The following is a 17,671-nucleotide window of genomic DNA, read 5'->3' on the forward strand; positions in this document are numbered from 1 at the left end:
AACAAAAATATGATTTGTTCTTGCCCTGTTACTGTTATATGCTGCAGAATGATTTACTTGCCAATTTGATCAGTCTGTAGGCACATGTTAGATCTTTGAAATCAATGACAGTCATGCATTATGAATGGCAGACAATGGCTTTGTTTTAATTCAACCAGATGATCATGAGTGCAATAGTAGTGGGGGTGGTAAGAGTGTTTGACTTGCATTCAGTCAGGTCAAGGAGTCCAACCATAGCCAGGCCATATCAAAGTTATTATGCTGCTTTCTCTGCTCATCTTAGAAATCAGTGCTTACATTTTGTATGAGAAAGAGTTGAACACTGCTAACTGAGTAGAAAAGAAAACAAATATATTGCTTTATTCTTGCCCTTCAGATGCTGTAGCTATATTTGCCAATTTGGTTAGCTCAAGTCAAACCCTCACTGGTATACAACCTACAAACCCTACCATTGCTTAGAGAAGTTTCAAAAAAGCTTCCCTATTAGTTTTCAAGTGTGTTCACTTGGCAGCTTTCAACATGCCTTTCAGGTACATGTTGGAGCCGTGCCAACTTTGTTCACCTAATCATGCACATAGACAGGAAGGCAAACAGAATCAGGGATGTGGCACTTGATAGCTCAGACGTCACAGGCTTGTGAGGGACAAAAAATGGCTGCTGCACCGTCTAGTTTGGGGGAACAAATCTGTGAAGAACTGACCTGCAGCATCTGCCTGGAGCTGTTCACCAGGCCCAAGGTGCTGCCCTGTCAGCACACCTTCTGTCAGGACTGCCTACAGCATCATGCCAGGAAGGAGGGGATCTCTGAGTGCCCAAACTGTCGTCAGAAGGTCACGCTGCCAAGTGAGGGGGTCACAGGTTTGCCTGACAATGGTATGGCAGCCAGTCTGTATGAGAGGCTCAGACAGCAAGCGACACTGTCAGGGGAAACAAGGGAACAACCCCAGCCTGGAAAGACTGTGTTCACTCTTCTGAGGAGGTCAAACTCTACTGTAAACAGTGCCAGATTCCAGTGTGTGAACTGTGTCTGGAAGAGACTCATGATGATCATCGCACAACAACCATCAAGCTGCACAGGAAAGGAGTTCTACAGTCCAGACCTTGGTCAATGAGGGAAGGAACATTCTTGATGGCTATCACAGCTTCATCAGAGGTCTAGGAGAGACAGAGGATTACCTGAACAAGAAGAAACAAGAGATAGACAACAGCATTATTCAGGCCTACAACCAAATGGTGCAGAAACTCACAGAGAGAAAGGACCATCTCTTGTCTGAAGCAGAACAAGATCAAAAGAAAAACTTGAAGAAGATAAAGGATGGAAGAGACAGCGTATCAGCAGATGTCAATGAATTGTCTGCTCCCTGTGATCAAGCAGAACAAGAAATGCAACAAGAAGGGGTCGAGTTAGTTGGTCAGATATCTACTTTACCAGAAGTTATAGGGAAGTACAAAGGAAAAGCTGCACCAGCTCCGGTACAAACCCAGCCTGCTGTCTTTCAGCCCACAGACACCCCCGTGCCAGTTTTGGGACATGTGAAGTCAGGGGGCACAGGTCATCACCAAGGTAACCAAAAGCAAGTGGAGAAACAGCCAGATAAGGTGTCCTTTGGTGGAAGGGGCATAGCACCAGGGAAGTTTAAGGATCCAGTCGGTGTTGCTGTTTCAGATGAAGGAGAGATCTTTGTAGCAGACAGAGGGAACAAGAGAATCCAAGTCTTCACCCTGCAGGGAACATTTGTTCACGAGTTCAAAACATTCACACCAGAGTATTGGAGGATAAATCCAACTGATGTGGCCCTGGATGGGGAGGGTAACCTGTGGGTGGTGGGGTGGACAGATTCAGCTGACTTTGCTGTGCAGTTTGACAAACAGAGCAAGGCGGTGAGAAAGATTGACATACAGAAGATGGGGGGAAGAGGAGTTGCTGTGGACACCAGGAGGAACCACATCCTCATCACACAAACCACAGGAGACTGGCCCGACCTGCATAGTGAAATACAGGTGTTAAGGCCAGATGGAACACTTGTGAGAACTGTGGGTCAGCAGCAGGGGATGAAGGAACCATGCTCTGTAACTGCGGATAATGAAGGAAGGATGTATGTGTCTGACAGGGGCAATAACTGTGTCTTTGCGTTCAACGAGTATGGACAGTTTCTGCTCCAGTTTGGAGAATATGTGACTTATCAGTATAGTTCTAAGATAACAGTAAAGCTGAACATTCCCCTTGGCATCTGCACAGACAGGGAAGGTAACATCATCGTGGCAGACACAGACAACAATCGTGTAAAGATGTTTGACAAGACAGGAAGATTCGTCAGAGACATCATTTCCTGCCACAAGCAACTGTGGGCTGTTGCCATGGCAATACAGGGTCCACTGGTCGTGACTGATGGTTGGACGGACACAGTCACCATATTCAACACGTTCTGACTTTGAATAATGATAGTTATCGTAAAACTGTCAAAATTTATGCATAATCATGAAATGATTCTTGGCACTCAACCAGCTTTTCATAATGTATAGTCAGTTTTTTTTGTATATAAAAACATTTTACATGTCAGTAAAACTGATGCATGCTGCATATTGAAATCAATAGAAATAAACTATATGTAACGTTATAAAACAACTATTAACAAGAAGCTTAATGAACTAAAAGTAGCTTGATTGCTATGATGACCTCAGTAATTATCAGCATTAGCTGCAAATTAACTACTGGGATGGCACTGATTGCCTTACATGTATATATATTATTCAGTACTAATCACACACTTATGTTTCATGTATCTTTAACATTGTACAGAGTAGTGAATGCCACAGTTATGAACCATGGTGGCCTGCATCAGCAAAATTTGAGGATCTGAAACAGCTAATTGATAATGATGAAAAAATCAAAGGACACTTAGCCTCAAAAATTATGTGTGAAAATACATTTAATTCTTCCAATTGTAAGCCTGTAAAAATGCACTATTCCTCACCCACTTTGTGAAGCTCACTTATAAATGCATAATAATTGTACTATTGCATGGAATTACATGTAGTGAATTAGTCCATCACCACTACATACATACAATGTACTGTAGGGGCTTCTTCATTAAATCATATATATAAACAAAACCTGTCCTGGTCTTTGTTGAAAGTTTCATCAGGAGAAATGTCATTTTCTGTCAAAGCTGATAATTTATTTGTTACAGCTTTCTGCCACCCTTAAAAGATACATCCAAACAGATCTCCAACCCAACCTCCCTCAGTATGATGCACTCCTGTATATCTAAACTGTGCATATCTGGGAGGTGCTGCAGTATAGAGATCTCAAACACAATGTTTTGAAAAGTGTCGGAATGATGTAACCCAGCCGGCTAATGTTAAATGGAGGTTATCCATATCATACAATGTTGTGTGAAATGTACATCAACTATTAATCTAAATAAAATCAAAGTCCTACCTTCACCATGTGGTGTAATGTAAAGGCTGTGCCCATCTTTTTCTAGTTTCTTGGACAAGTACAAATGTCAGGAAAGCAATCCTTGGACCATTTAATTTACAGAAAAGCAACTGGTTGTAACAATAAGAACCGAAAGTCGGGTATATGTTCAGTGTATACAGGGTATTGACCTTGGTGTAAACATCTTTAAATCCAACATAACTGAATCTGTTAGAACTGTATTGTGCGATTCCCACAGTGACTTAGCCTGGTATCCATACCATCAGGGGCTCCTCGATATCTCTACGGCACTGTGAGTAACCCCCGCCCGCCCAGACAGCTTAGTCCCCTCGGGGTGTGTTTACGGCCTTGGATTATGTCGCTCTAGGGTGCTGGGAAAGTAGGGTGGCAAGCGGAAGTAGTGGTAGCGGTGGGAAGGCTATCAAACACGGTTCAATAAAGGCGCGGTAAAAAACCCTAAGCCGACCCCTAGAGACTGGGACCAGGCTAACAGTGACTGTTCTCTGAGACAGGGGAAGTGAACAATAAGATCTCACCCTGAGGCATCACGTGAAGGTAATTATGGAAGCTGGGTGAGCAACAACGGCTTGGATTTGAACTCTTGACTTCTAGTTCAGAACTGTAGTCACTGTACGTACCCACTGAACCATGAATAATGCTGTAACAGCCAGTCCTAAAATTCAAGATTCGAAATCAACATAAAAGTCTAGACTCTTGAAGGAGGAATTCATGCATGATAAATTGCAGACATTCTGCGTTCTACTTTTTTAATTTAACTAATGTGCAATGGCCTTGGGGAAAGGAAAAAGTAAAGTAATCTTGATCCAGTTTTAGCTCACTGAAGAGCTAATCTTCCACTGGTCGTGACAGAGAAGAAGACAGACGCTATGTACAGTATTTACAGGTTCATTGTACCGGGGAAATTCCCCTAGCTCTTTTCGAATAACACAATGAACAGTAGACCACGGCTTAACGTCCCGTCCTAAGGACTGCGATCCTTTCCGGTAGCGTGCATGTCGGGTGAGCAACACAGCCGGGATCGAACCCCGGGCTTCTAGTTCCAGAGGCAAGATTGCTAACCACTGGACTACGCAGGCTACCATCTGGGGGTACAGAGAGTGTCTGCCTTGCATTCAGAAGGTCGGGGTTTCCCACCTCAGCAGGGTCATACCAAAGATTTAAAAAAATATACAGCACAGACCCGACCAGACTCAGACGGTCCTTTCCTGCTTAGCTCTCAGCACTAAGTGTATGAAAGAGAATGGGAGTTCAACACTTACCACTACCAGTGCTAGCCCCCTGCTGTAGTGGCCTGTGAGGCTCAAAGGCTGTATAATAAACATGGATGGGCACTGACACTCATAATATACTGAAAGGTGTGGGAAAGACTTAAACTTTAACCACAGAAGAACTGTTATGGTGACATCTGCCATGATCTGCCCTGCAGGCATGTCTGGTACCAAATTACCACTATTGTTAACTTGAAGGACAACTCTAAAAGCCTGCTTTGTGTGATCAACAAAGAGCCAGAAGACACACTAGCATTCACAAAACAGGTGGGCACAAAACAAACATATGCTTAGGATATTTGGAGTTTCTTTTTACACAACCAGGTAATCTCACCTGCTGACGTTTCGGTGTCTGTCAGACACCTTCTTCAGAGCTTCTGACTGGAGTATTGCTTCTCACCGCTATAAGTATAAGTAGCCGATGTAGGTGGCGCTTTTGCGGCGAGAGCGCAATCCCAAATATGGCTGAGCTTGTATCCCATTCAGATTGTGTTAAAAGAAACTCCAAATATCCTATGTTCTACCAACCTGATGAAACTATTTTCGGAAACATATGCTTCCTTCTGGCCCATGTGTTATACAAGTGTGTACAGTGAATCTTTAAATGTTCGCGGTGGTTTTACTTCTGTAGTGACCTCTCCTCTGCAAAATCATAATACCATGGATAGATATTTCCATTGTACAATTATAATCATTACATGTAGTTACTGCACTACAAAATCTTTCAACCACAACCTTCAAACACTGCAAAAACTCCATTTCCACTTCTGCCATGAAATTAAAGCCCTTTAAAAAATAAGTGAATTTAGAGTTGCTGTTATAGTAACTGTAGTTTTGCCAAATCAATCATTTCAAACCAGAAACCTGCTATATAATTATATACCTACATTATGATTACCAGCAAGGACCTTACTTAGCCTAAATTGGCAATTTAAGTCTGATACTTACAGCTTTGCTATTGTTTATTCGCTACTTCTGTATGCATCATTAAGTTCAATCGAGTACACAGCTGTCTGGCAGGTAACTAGCCCTACAGGCATACGTTGGACCATTGTCAGCATTCCCAGCTGACCTTACAACCTATACTGTAAAACCGGAAATATCTGTGATGGTTTTATGTTTAAGGTAAACAAGAACGAGATCACACTCCAAACATTATGCTTGTCCTTGCACTGCGTTACTAAGGTTGTTTCAACCGAGACCTTGAAACACTAAAAACGTCACCTTTCCCGTCCTGCGGCTAAATTAAACCCTCGTGGACGTTAAGCTTTTTACAGTATCACGAACCTACCCTGCCAGTCAGCTGACACACTTGGTTTCACAGTTGTGCAACATACAACCAAGATGGCGGCCGCATCGCCCGATTCGTGGACACCAAACCTTGAAGAGCTGTCCTGCAGCATCTGCCTGGAGCTGTTCACCAGGCCCAAGGTGCTGCCCTGTATCCACACCTTCTGTCAGGACTGCCTACAGCACCATGCGGAGGGGAAAGAGACCTTCCAGTGCCCGATCTGTCGTCTAGTCGTCCCATGCCCCCAGGGGGTCGCAGGCTTGCCAGACAATCTCAACGCAGGGAGGAAGTGCGAGACGTTAAAACAAAAAGCCTTGATCGACGAAGGAAGGAACATCCTCGAAAGCAACTTCAGTTTCGTCAGAGGTCTGAGGGATGAAGAGAAAAGGCTGATTGAACAGAAACAGCAGACAGACAACGGCATCATTCAGGCCTACAGCCAAATGGTGCAGAAACTCGCAGAGAGAAGGGACCACCTCCTGTCTGAATCGGAAGCAAATCACAGGAGAAACTTGGAGAGGATACAGACTGAAAGGGACAGAGTGTTGGCAGACGCCAATGAACTGTCTGCTGCCTGTGATCAAGCAGAACAGGAACTGGGGGAGGAAAGCGTTTGCGAGGAAAACTTTTTCACAGTAGTGGTAGAAATATACAGAGAAAAAGCGGCAGAACCCCCTGTACAAAACCAGGTTGCCGTCTTTCAGCCGATAGACACGAAAGTGCCGGCATTGGGGCGCGTGACGGTCCCGTCTCTCCCTTCTGCATCGAAACCAGCTGCATTTGATGGTGGGGGATCAGGAACTGGACAGTTCAAGGATCCAAGCGGTGTTACGGTGTCGGATGAAGGGGAGATCTTTGTGACAGACTTTAGAAACCAGAGAATCCGAGTCTTCAATCAGCAGGGAATGGTCGTCCACCAGTTTCTGTTGTTTGGGTCGGGTGGACAGAAGATGTACCCCCATGACGTGGCCCTAGACAGGGAGGGATACCTGTGGGTGGTGGGGAACACAGAGTCAGCTGAGTTTGCCGTGCAGTACACCAAGAAGGGCAGGGCACGGAGGAAGTTTGACCTACAGAAGACAGGGTGGTATAGAGGAGTTGCCGTGGACACCAAGAAGAACCACATCCTCATCACACAAACCAAGAAAGGCCTGTTCAACAAACATGGTGAAGTGCAGGTGTTCTGGCCGGAAGGGAAACTTATGAAAACCATCGGTCGACAGCAGGGGATGAAGAACCCATGGTACATCACTGTGGATACGGAACGGCGGAACGTTCTGGTTTCGGACTGGGGGAACGACTGTGTCTTTGTGTACAACAAGGACGGACAGTTACTGTTCCAGTTCGGAAGCTGGGAAAGCGGCGAGGGCAAGCTGTACTACCCCTGTGGCATCTGTACGGACAGGTCGGGTAACATCGTTGTGGCTAACAATAAGAGAAACCCTCTGGAGCTGTATGACAAGACAGGTCGATTCCTTCGGCACGTCGCTACGGACATACAGGCCCCGCAGGCCATTGCGATGGGACCACAGGGACAGCTGGTGGTGTCTGACTGGGCGAGGGGTACGGTCGTCGTGTTTCACCCACAGTATCATTAGCAGGAACCGGTGCAATGGCCGAGTGGATAGAGTGTTCGTCTTGCATACGTACAGTAGGTTGTGAGTTCGATTCCCGGCCAGGTCATACCAAAGACTTTAAAAATGGTACTGTAACATCACTGCTTTCTCTGCTTAGCACTCAGTGTTTGGGAAAGAGTGTGGCAGTTGAACACACACCACTACCAGTGGACTAGCCCCCTGCTGTAGTGATAGCACAAAGTTGTGTGGCCCAAGGGCTATTGAAACAGAGATGGGCACTGTCCTATGCACCGTCTGGTGCGGGAAGGACTGATTGATGAACTTTTTTAAAACATCATTAGGAGGGCTCAAAATTCATTTTTGGAAACAGGTGCACTGGTCCACATAACCTTAGAATCTAGGTACAAAAAAAGAATTTTGGGTGCATAAGGCAACACCAATTTAATTTCTTCGTTAACGCATTTTTATTTTCCAAAAAGAAATTTTAGAAAAAAAAATCATGAAAACAGAAGGCTTGGTGTGGCCTAACAGAAGTAGAATGTCAGCAAGATGTAATTGAATTTATTAATGGATTGAAGTTCTTAAAAGAACTTCAATCCATTCTATAGCTAAATTCAAAATTTTAAACAAGAAATACGTACATCTAACAAAGTACAAGAATGGTTGTATTCCTGTTTCTGACACTTATCATCAGATTTCAGGAATATTCTGAAAACTAGACTAAGTGCACCTCTACCCTATAGCCTACAAAATACCTAGGTACACTGGTGTACCCACAGTCACAAATTAGGATAGTCTTTTATTAACATGTGATTGTTCAGTGTAATATAACGAGCAGTCATTGTATGTGTGCCTGTGAAGCTGATGTGTTATATACTGATGGGTGGTTATATAACTAATATATGAGTAGAGCTGTGTGTACCTAAACAAATTTTAGGTACAGGTACAGGTACACGGGTTAAGGTACAGGTCCGGACCTGAACCTGTACCTAAACTACTTGTTCGGAAAATGCTAGATTTTCAATAAGGACAAAAGCAGGTTTTGAACTGGTAAAATCATGATATTTGATTGTCAGGTATTTTGGACCTGTACCTAATTGATTGTACCCGGTACTGTATTGGTACAGTGTACCGGTACACAGCCCCATATATGAGTATATAAATATATGAAGAAGAAATATATGAGTATCAGACAGAGATTTACAATTATAGTAAGCCCTTGATTCTTGGCGAAGACTGAAGTAGCATTGACGCTGCTGCTGTACAGGATTATGTTAGATATCTGCTGTGAATAGATTAGGATCTTATCATGGTCAATATTGCCTGAGGGAGGCCAATGTTGTGGATATTGTGGATAATTACAACAAAAGTCTTAAGTAATAGAAAACTGTATGCTGGAACTACAAGTCTGCTTGATATGATACATTAACTTTGATTCAACTAATATCATAAATTGTATTGCAGCAGAAAATGTGCTGAGATGTTGTAAGATACTTGCTTTGGAGTTCTTGGATCATGTTTGTGCTTTTAATATGTATGATTTAGCAAAGATGAATACCGGTAATTATCATAAGAGATGATGTTGACCATAGACATCTGTACATTATAGATGCGTCAAACTAAGGGATGTTAGAGGCAATTAAAAAGGAAATGTTCTTTTTACAAAGGACTGAACATTGTTTCCTCTTAATATAGAGATACACTGTAACTTACATTATCAGGGGTTTATCTAAATCAGGAAAGAGGGGCGGTGCGTCCTCTTGTTTCAGCCCAGTTCCCCCTTGTTGAATTCAGATTTTAGCTTAATCCCCAGCATACAGACTTCACTCAGCGATTGATTCTTCCATAGATACATAGAATTGCTCTCTTGCCTGTGTGTGCTCCCTCTTATTCAATTTTTCTAGAAAAAAACCTGATTATCATCTACCAGGTTACCACTTTGAAACACAGCGTGTTTGAGAGATTTCTAATGCAGTACACTGCTAAGGTAAGCACACTTTAGATATACTAGTACATGAGTGCACTGGAGGACGTTGTTTCTTGAGACACATCTGTTCAGGGTGGTAGATGAGTTAATAGAGGGCATGTGATGTCTTTAATCTGTGAAACTGCTCTGTAGTAGAAGCTTATTGGTTGTACAAAGACATCAATGGCCAAAGACTGTGGTCTTGGCGGTTACAACACAAACTGCAGTGTGTTACGTATATTGTTGGTAAGTTTAAATTGTTGGTAAGTTTAAACAAAGAAGTGAAATTGCAGCAAGATGGTAAGGTGGTAACATTGCACGGGGGGCGAGCCCAGCCGCGCCGTTCAGCACGGCGGATGCCGCAGACTGAGGTAGCCCGAGCGGAGGTCAGAGGTCGCTTCCTCCAGAGTAATTCCCTACGATTGGTCCAGACCAATCCTACTATGATTTAAAAGAGGGTACAACTGAGAGTCGTGACTCACCTGTTGGCACCTCGAACATGGGGACACCCAACCCTGCCGCCACTCTGCAAGAGAACAACACAAACAGTGATATACCAGATGTATCAGCTAAATATCAGCAATAAAGGGTAATTAAAAGCAGTCAAGACCTCAATTAAGGTGAGGCATGATGTTTTTGTTTTTTGTTTATTTCTGTATTGCATTTCACAAAAAGCATAACACATAATACAAACAAGAGAAAATCAAAGTACAGGAAAATGAACATGATGTTTTTTTCAAGTAGCTAGTGATACGGCTTTGCTATGGCTCGCGTTTTTGGCCAAGCACACCGAGTCACCCCTAATCTTCTCGATAAGTGTGTTGGCTATATTTTACGTTTAGCAATAGTACAATCAAATCCAGGTCTTGGACATCTTATTTTATAAGATCCTGAATGGAGTTTAAACTGTAAAAGCCAACACAATAAATTGGACTTACCCAAATTTTCGACTGATCAGCTACAGTCTTTGTCAAGGAATGAACCATCCACTGCTTCTGTGACGTCACGTTATGCAGATGAGACACGTGACTCGGTGAGCAGTGGATCATATGTTGCAGAAAGTTTTATAAGACGTCTCACCTGTCCAGCGCCCCTCCTGTGGGCATGCTCCTTGCGAACCCCTTGGCGCCGCCCGTCCGGCGGAAGTACGGGATGCAGTCGCAGTTCGCCGCGATGACGGCCACCGAGTCCGACGGCGTCACAAAGAACCCTCCGCGACCCAGAATCATATTTCTATCCTGAAACAACAAAAAAAACCTGTAATATTCAACCTTTAGCACTCTGAAAAGCAAAATGTAGCTATTAAGCACCCAATTTCCTATTGGTTACAGAGTTAGGCAGCAGGGAGAAGGTCTCAATGGAAAGCGGCCTGCGTGCCGATTTGAGCTTATCATGAATAAACAAAGGTTCAGACAAACAAACAAACAGAATCATATTTCTATCCTAAAACAACAAAAACAGCAACAGTGTGTGTGTGAATGTAAAATTTAACCTTTAATATCGACATAATTTCACCACCCTGAAAAGATACGTCCAAACAGATCTCCAGCCCAATGTCACCCCCCCCCCCGTAAAATGCACCTCGGTATATCTAAACTGTGCATACCTGGGGGGTACTGCACTAGAGATCTCTCAAACCCACTGTTTTTCAGATATGTGGCAGATATACGTAAACAGTCGGCCAATGTTAATGGAAGTTAGTACTCTGAAGTTCAAAAGTACAATTCCCTATTGGTTACAGAGTTAGGCAGCAGGGAGAAGGTTAAGTTCACAGAATCATATTTCTATCCTGAATCAACGAAAACATCAACAGTGTGTGTGTGAGTGCAAAATTTAACCTTTAACATCTACTAACATTCCCCCACCCTGAAAAGAGACATCCAAACAGATCCCCAACCCAATGTCCCACAATAAAATGCACTCCAGTATATCTAAACTGTGCATACCTGGGGGGTGCTACACTAGAGATCTCTCAAACCAAGGAACCCACTGTTTTTCAGATATGTGGCAGATATACGTACTAAGCAGTCAGCCAATGTTAATGGAAGTTAGTACTCTGAAGTACAAATGTAGCCATTTGGCACCCGATTCCCTATTGGTTACAGAGTTAGGCAGCAGGGAGAAGGTTAACCTTTAGCACTCTGAAGTAGCTGTTTGGCACCCAATTTTCTGTTGGTTACAGAGTTAGGCAGCAGGGAGAAGGTTAAGTTCACAGTGGCTTAATGTTGTGTTAGGGAGAAAATGGAACAATTTTTATTTCCTGGTTGTAACAATGTGGTAGGCGGGTAAAAGAAAGAATGAGCATTTTTGCGGTGGTTTAAAGTTTGCTGTGAATTCGATGAGGTTATTAAATAAGAAAAATCAAGTCTTAAAAGGGAAAGATGAAGAATGACAGGTGTTTAGACACAAGGTCAGGAAAACACAACTCTACCCCGTCTCCGTCGAAAGCCACGCCCAGTTCGTAGTCTCCCGACTTCATTGCGTTGACAAGGTCGGCGGCGTAGGTCAGGTTGGGGTCAGGGTGGTGACCTCCGAAGTCGTCCTTGGGGTCACACCGCACGGCCGCGTCTGCCGAGGCGCCGAGCTCCTGGCACAGGACTCTCCTCACGTACGGGCCCATCACTGGGGAGGTACAGACAAATTCATATTGTTAACCCTCGTCTTGCGGAACCCTATATACAGGGTTGCACATTACAGAGCCTGTATGTGGGTCCTGTATATGTACAGGTTGGGGGTATTTTTCAGCTGAGCGCATCACACCGCAGCGAAACGCACAGAATGCAGATTGAAGTAACTATGCCACAGCAGCACAGAAAAACTAAAGGGAAAATGACCTGATTAAGAATTAATGAAATTATTGAAATAAATTGCGTAAAAAAAGCCCAGCAGGACAAGGGTTAAGAATGATGATTCATAAATAGTTTCCTTAGTCACATTTCGGACTGCAATCTTCACCTACAGTGCAGTGCAAAGTATACCACCAGTCAGTATTGCCCTGAGAAAAATGACAGATGGTCACCAAAACATTGGTTGCGCAAAAAACTTTGTTATCCAGGTTGATTGTAGAAAGAATACTCTTCCTTTCAAACACTGTAACTTACAGTGTAAGGAAATTAGCTTCCAAATTTTCGACCCATCACTGGATCTATGAGATAAAACAATTGATGGCAAGCAATTTGGATACAGCAAAGTTATCTGAATCATATAAAAAGTGAGATACCGATTCCTTGCCCAAGACTCTCTTTTATCTTTATCTTTATCTTTCTTTATCTTTATTCGAAATTGCAACTGTTACAATACAATACACAGTGGAACGCCAGACAGACAAGCTGATGTTGCGGACCACTAACATTACAATTACACTAAATACGACAATAAGGCACTTACAACTTTTAGATCAATTTAAAAGCACTGAGGATCCTCTTCATTTCATGGATCCAACTTTCTATCTGAGATGTTGTTTAAAGTTATGGCAAAAGCACAAAAGTATAAAACAGCTTCAGCACATCCAAAATCTTCCTCTTCTACCAAACACGAAAACAAACAATAACAACAACAACAACATCCTCCTCACCTCCGGACATGGCGTCTGCCCTGATCTTGATGGTCGCCAGCAGAGCCTTGATAGTGGCGAAATCGAAAATGTCCCGACACATCTGCAGGTAGTCGTCTACAGAATCCACTATCTCCACTACGAAGGGCTGGGCCTGGCCGGCCACCTCAAACGTCTGCTTACCCAGGCTAGCCAGGTCCACTGGGGAATAAGAACACAGATTAGTCGTCTGAGAGCCAGCTTAACATCATCCACATTGTATAATGGCTGGGGCTGGCAACCCAACTCAAATGTCTGCGTACCCAGGCTAGCAAGGTCCACTGTGGAGGAAACACAAAGATAAGCCATCTCAAAAGTCTGAAAAAGAGGCTAACATTGTCCGCATGGTCAACTATCTCCACTAAAAAGGAATGGGGCTCTCTAGCCATCTCAAACGTCTGCTTACCCAGGCTAGCTAGGTCCACTGGGAGCAAACACAAATATTGGTCATCTCAAATGTCTGAGAGCCAGCCTGACATTGTCCACACTGTCAACTATCTCCATTATGAAGGGCTGGGGCTTTCTTAGTCTGTATAACGCAAACTCCAGCTGTCCGGGGATTTCTGTCCCCTCGCGGCTATGCGGTTACAGGGCAGCAAGCCGTTACAGGAGCTTGATTGAGTTCAGGCTAGCATAGGGCTTTCTGGCCACTTCAAATGTCTGAGTACCCAGACTAGCTACAATGTAGCAAACTGTGGAGGAGACACAATTAAGTATAAGTCTATATCTGAAACTGAAAAACTGAGAAAATAAACCTCCCAAAACTTTCTTGCTTCAACCACTGACTTGTAAAACGAATGACTAATATTTGAAAAGAACATTTAATAATCTAGTAGACCTCCTTTGAAAATTGAATTTAGACAAAGTATTATCCGTATCCTTACCTGTGATGTCAGGACAGATGAGATATTCCTTTATTGTCTTGGTGTAGTTAAAGATGGCGTTGGTCACTCCTTCTGGAGCCGGACCTATAAAGAAAAAAAAAATTTTTTATTGTCATGACATCTTTAACTTTTGTTAAGGTCTCCTTTCTAAGACTGGGTCCAATTCAAATTGTAGATTTGTTTTTCTTGTGTGCTAAGAACAGCTACAAATGATCCCTTCAATTTACACATAAAAGAAATACAATACATGTCAGGCCCTGTGTCTTATATCTCCCAAGGGATGAAGAGGATGAGTAAGCCCTGTGGGATATGTAATGCAGACGTCCTAAGGCCTAGCGCCCTCTGGCAGACTGTACTGAAATTGCAGTGCAATAACAAGCACACACACACACACACACACACCACACACACACACCACACACACACACACACACACACCACACACACACACACTGACACAGACAGACGCACACACACACACACCACACACACACACAGACACACACCACACAAACACACAAAAAACAATAGTTTATCATTTCTATCCCTTGGGGTGAAGTAAAAATGGATCCCTCAGGCAGAATAGCAGTAAGGACATTAGTGGAAATAAAAACAGACAAACAGACAGACAGACAGACAGACAGACAGACAGACAGACAGACAGACAGACAGACAGACAGACAGACAGACAGACAGACAGACAAACCCACCTCCGTTTGAGATGTTGTACTTGATGCCGAAGTCGCCGTTGGGACCCCCCGGGTTGTGGCTGGCGGTGAGAATGATCCCGCCCGCAGCGGAGCGCTTCCGGATGACACACGACACCGCCGGCGTGGAGAATATCCCGTTCTGCCCAACGATCACCTTCTGCAACTGAGGGATAAACAAAAATAAAATGCATTGAATTATGTTTATGAAGGCTAGACATCAAGGTATTACAATAATCAAATACATCTCAATCTCTACAACATCAGCAATTGCTCAAAGTGTCGGGAAGTTTAAACCATCAGAGTCAGAGTCTGATTAAATTTTGCATTGGAACAAAGTTTTAACAATCCAATACGTTTGTTTAACACATGTCTTATGGCAATTTGTATGTATACAGTCTGTAATTTGTATGTATACAGTCATAATGTATCTATAAGTATACAGCTATGTAGTGACCTGATTAAATTCATATATCTACCTATGAATATATTTAATATATCAATAGAAACATTGTTTATATGCAGAAACACTGAAAAAAATCTAACAGAATATCATAATTCAAAGAAATTATCTATAAGACACAACTATAGATGAATGTACGGAAACCTTTGATAGTTTTTGACTTTGTTAGTGTCTGAAAGGTAGAAATAACTAGACATCATGTTCTACTTCTAGGCATCCACATGTGTATCATATGTAGCAGTTCATCACATTTCATATCTAAATAGAGAACAGTGAGACTATCCAGATATCAGGTTCACAGTCATACATACGGTAAGTACATGCTAAATATAGTTATTCCAGTAAACCATGACCCACATACAACACTGGCCTCGAGCTTAGAAACACTTAGAACTGGAGCCACAATTACATACTATTTTTTAGGCTTAAATTTATTGTCAAATCATACTATTTAAGTTATTAATAACCATTAAGGGACTTGAGTAGCGTGGTCTAAGCCGTGCCATAAGCCTATTAGCCATTAGTTCTTCCCAGCACTTCCCAGTCTCATTCTTTTGGCACTGTCTTTATCATGTGTGAAAAGTAGAATCAATACAAAATTCACAATTTCAATAAATAAAGAGTAGAGTCTACAGTCAGGTAGGATGCTTTAAATCCCGTTTGGACCGCTCCTTTTCACCTCTTCTTTAGCCGATTGACACTTGATTAAAGAAACAAGCAAACGAACACATGTAAATTGTAGAACTTACCCCGTTAGCGGCGCACATCCTAACGATCATCTGCACGGCCTCCTGCATGAAGTAGCGCCCGTCGCCCCCGACAACTAGGGTGTGGTTCCCCACCTTTCGCTCCGCATCCGAGATGCAGCTCAGCGTACTCTGGACAAAGTTGGCCGCATAGTGCTCCCCCTAGGGAGGAGAAGAAAATAGTTTTTATTAGAGATATGAAAACGCATGAGGCAAGTAGTACAGTCTCATGGCTCCCAGGAATCGAACCCGGGCCACAAGCTCACACACCCAACACATTTACTAGTACCACCAGGCTGAAAGGTCCGGACCAGTTAGCTATAGACTGGTCAGTAAGTGGCGCATGAACCTAGCCTCCGATGCAGACTCCTCCCGGCTTTTCATTTTCAAATTACAGTTTTTATACTATTACATTTTTTTCTTATTGCTGGCCGGCAATAAGAAAAAAATGTAATAGTATAAAAACTGTAATTTGAAAATGAAAAGCCGGGAGGAGTCTGCATCGGAGGCTAGCATGAACCACACTTTTACAATAAAGTCCATTAGACTGCAATATTAGAGGGGACGTAGGAGGTCCCGCATTTAAGGAGTGCCACACCTCAAGATCATTAAAGACTGCCTACCAGTACCACATGCATTGATAAGTGTAGTGGTAATTGATCATACTTCTGACTAAGTTCTGAGAGTACAGTGGACTTTTCGGTCTTCTGCCTACTAGTAGGAGAGCGATGACTGAGAGTCCTTCGCACAAAAAGAAAGTAATTCTAATATGATGAATTGTCATGAAAACTCATTTTCTGTGTTAAGCTCCATTAACATCAATCTGCCGGGTTACATAAATCTGCCACTTTGAAAAACAGTGTGTTTGAGAGATCTCTAGTGCAGCACTCCTCATGAGACCTGTTTGGACATATCTTTTCAGGGAGGCGGAATCACAGTATGTAAGATGTTAATCAGTCTAGAAAGAAAATCTTGATTGATTCTTGGTGTTAAGTCCACTCCCCTTACCTGTTACTCATTAATGTGATCCTTATCTTTGTTTCCAAGAACAAGATTAACCTTCACTTACAAGTACACAAAACGTCTTAATTAAAACATAGCTAACGTTATATTCACGACGTACCAAACAGGAAAAACACATCTTAAGACACGCACAAACCAGTATTAAGTACTATACAGCCCCAGAAAAGAAAACAAATTATACAGAAATAGCCATGACCTGATTTGTTAGTTCTAGCGTCAAAGTTATTATAAGCCAGCATGTTACATATGGTATTATCGAAATCACCCCAAAATGTTTATTTCCCGATCTATTGATAAAGTGCAAGCTCATGAAATATAGACACTTCACTCAAGACACCCTTCTTAAGGTGCATTTCATAAACACAAATCAAAATACCTTGAAGACGGGAACAGGCTTCCTTAGGCCGCTGGTCCCGGGTTTCTGCCCCTCAAAAGGCGCCGTCGCCACCTTAACAACCTCTGCAGGCGCCATGCTAGACCCTTAAGACTTCCCTTCCAAGACACAAGCAGGACTAAGACGGTAGAACACGCAGAGCGGAGACAGAGGACGATTTGCGGAGACCGTCCTACATGCAGGGCACCATAGTCACCTTGTAGCGGCACACGCACGCACGCCCAGCTGGGCAGGGGAGTCTCGAGTTTCAGACTTCTGAGGGGTTCATAAAAGTGTATGACTACAGCAAATGTCACC

At 43.1% G+C, this 17,671-nt stretch overlaps 3 protein-coding genes across 3 annotated transcripts; 2 read left to right on the plus strand and 1 right to left on the minus strand.

Moving 5' to 3' along the window:
• Nucleotides 1-1,230: 1,230 nt before the first annotated feature.
• LOC136445017 (tripartite motif-containing protein 3-like) lies at nt 1,231-2,430 on the plus strand. The gene has a single exon (XM_066442850.1). The coding sequence runs from the start codon at nt 1,231-1,233 to the stop codon at nt 2,428-2,430; it is 1,200 nt and encodes a 399-aa protein (XP_066298947.1).
• A 3,477-nt stretch (nt 2,431-5,907) lies between these two features.
• Nucleotides 5,908-9,262, plus strand: LOC136444774 (tripartite motif-containing protein 3-like). The gene has a single exon (XM_066442516.1). The coding sequence runs from the start codon at nt 6,076-6,078 to the stop codon at nt 7,618-7,620; it is 1,545 nt and encodes a 514-aa protein (XP_066298613.1). The 5' UTR covers nt 5,908-6,075; the 3' UTR covers nt 7,621-9,262.
• Nucleotides 9,263-9,606: 344 nt separating this feature from the next.
• LOC136445019 (phosphoglucomutase-1-like) lies at nt 9,607-17,624 on the minus strand. The gene is made up of 9 exons (XM_066442851.1): nt 17,357-17,624; nt 15,961-16,119; nt 14,752-14,914; nt 14,042-14,125; nt 13,140-13,319; nt 11,997-12,187; nt 10,646-10,803; nt 10,048-10,091; nt 9,607-9,650 (listed from the first exon to the last, which is right to left on the minus strand). Exons 1-9 carry the CDS (start codon nt 17,450-17,452, stop codon nt 9,607-9,609), a joined length of 1,119 nt encoding a protein of 372 aa, XP_066298948.1. The 5' UTR covers nt 17,453-17,624.
• Nucleotides 17,625-17,671: the final 47 nt, after the last annotated feature.

This window comes from Branchiostoma lanceolatum, chromosome 11, assembly GCF_035083965.1.
Source record: "Branchiostoma lanceolatum isolate klBraLanc5 chromosome 11, klBraLanc5.hap2, whole genome shotgun sequence".
Taxonomy (NCBI): Eukaryota; Metazoa; Chordata; class Leptocardii; order Amphioxiformes; family Branchiostomatidae; genus Branchiostoma; species Branchiostoma lanceolatum.

Coding starts and splice junctions, on each gene's coding strand:
- LOC136445017 (XM_066442850.1), top strand. CDS start 1,231: ATGGTGCAGAAACTCACAGAGAGAAAGGACCATCTCTTGTCTGAAGCA.
- LOC136445019 (XM_066442851.1), bottom strand. CDS start 17,452: ATGGCGCCTGCAGAGGTTGTTAAGGTGGCGACGGCGCCTTTTGAGGGG. Junction 14,126..14,751: donor GTACAACATCTCAAACGGAG/GTGGGTTTGTCT, acceptor TTTTCTTTATAG/GTCCGGCTCCAGAAGGAGTG. Junction 10,092..10,645: donor ACAGGAGGGGCGCTGGACAG/GTGAGACGTCTT, acceptor GTTCTCTTGCAG/AGTGGCGGCAGGGTTGGGTG.
- LOC136444774 (XM_066442516.1), top strand. CDS start 6,076: ATGGCGGCCGCATCGCCCGATTCGTGGACACCAAACCTTGAAGAGCTG.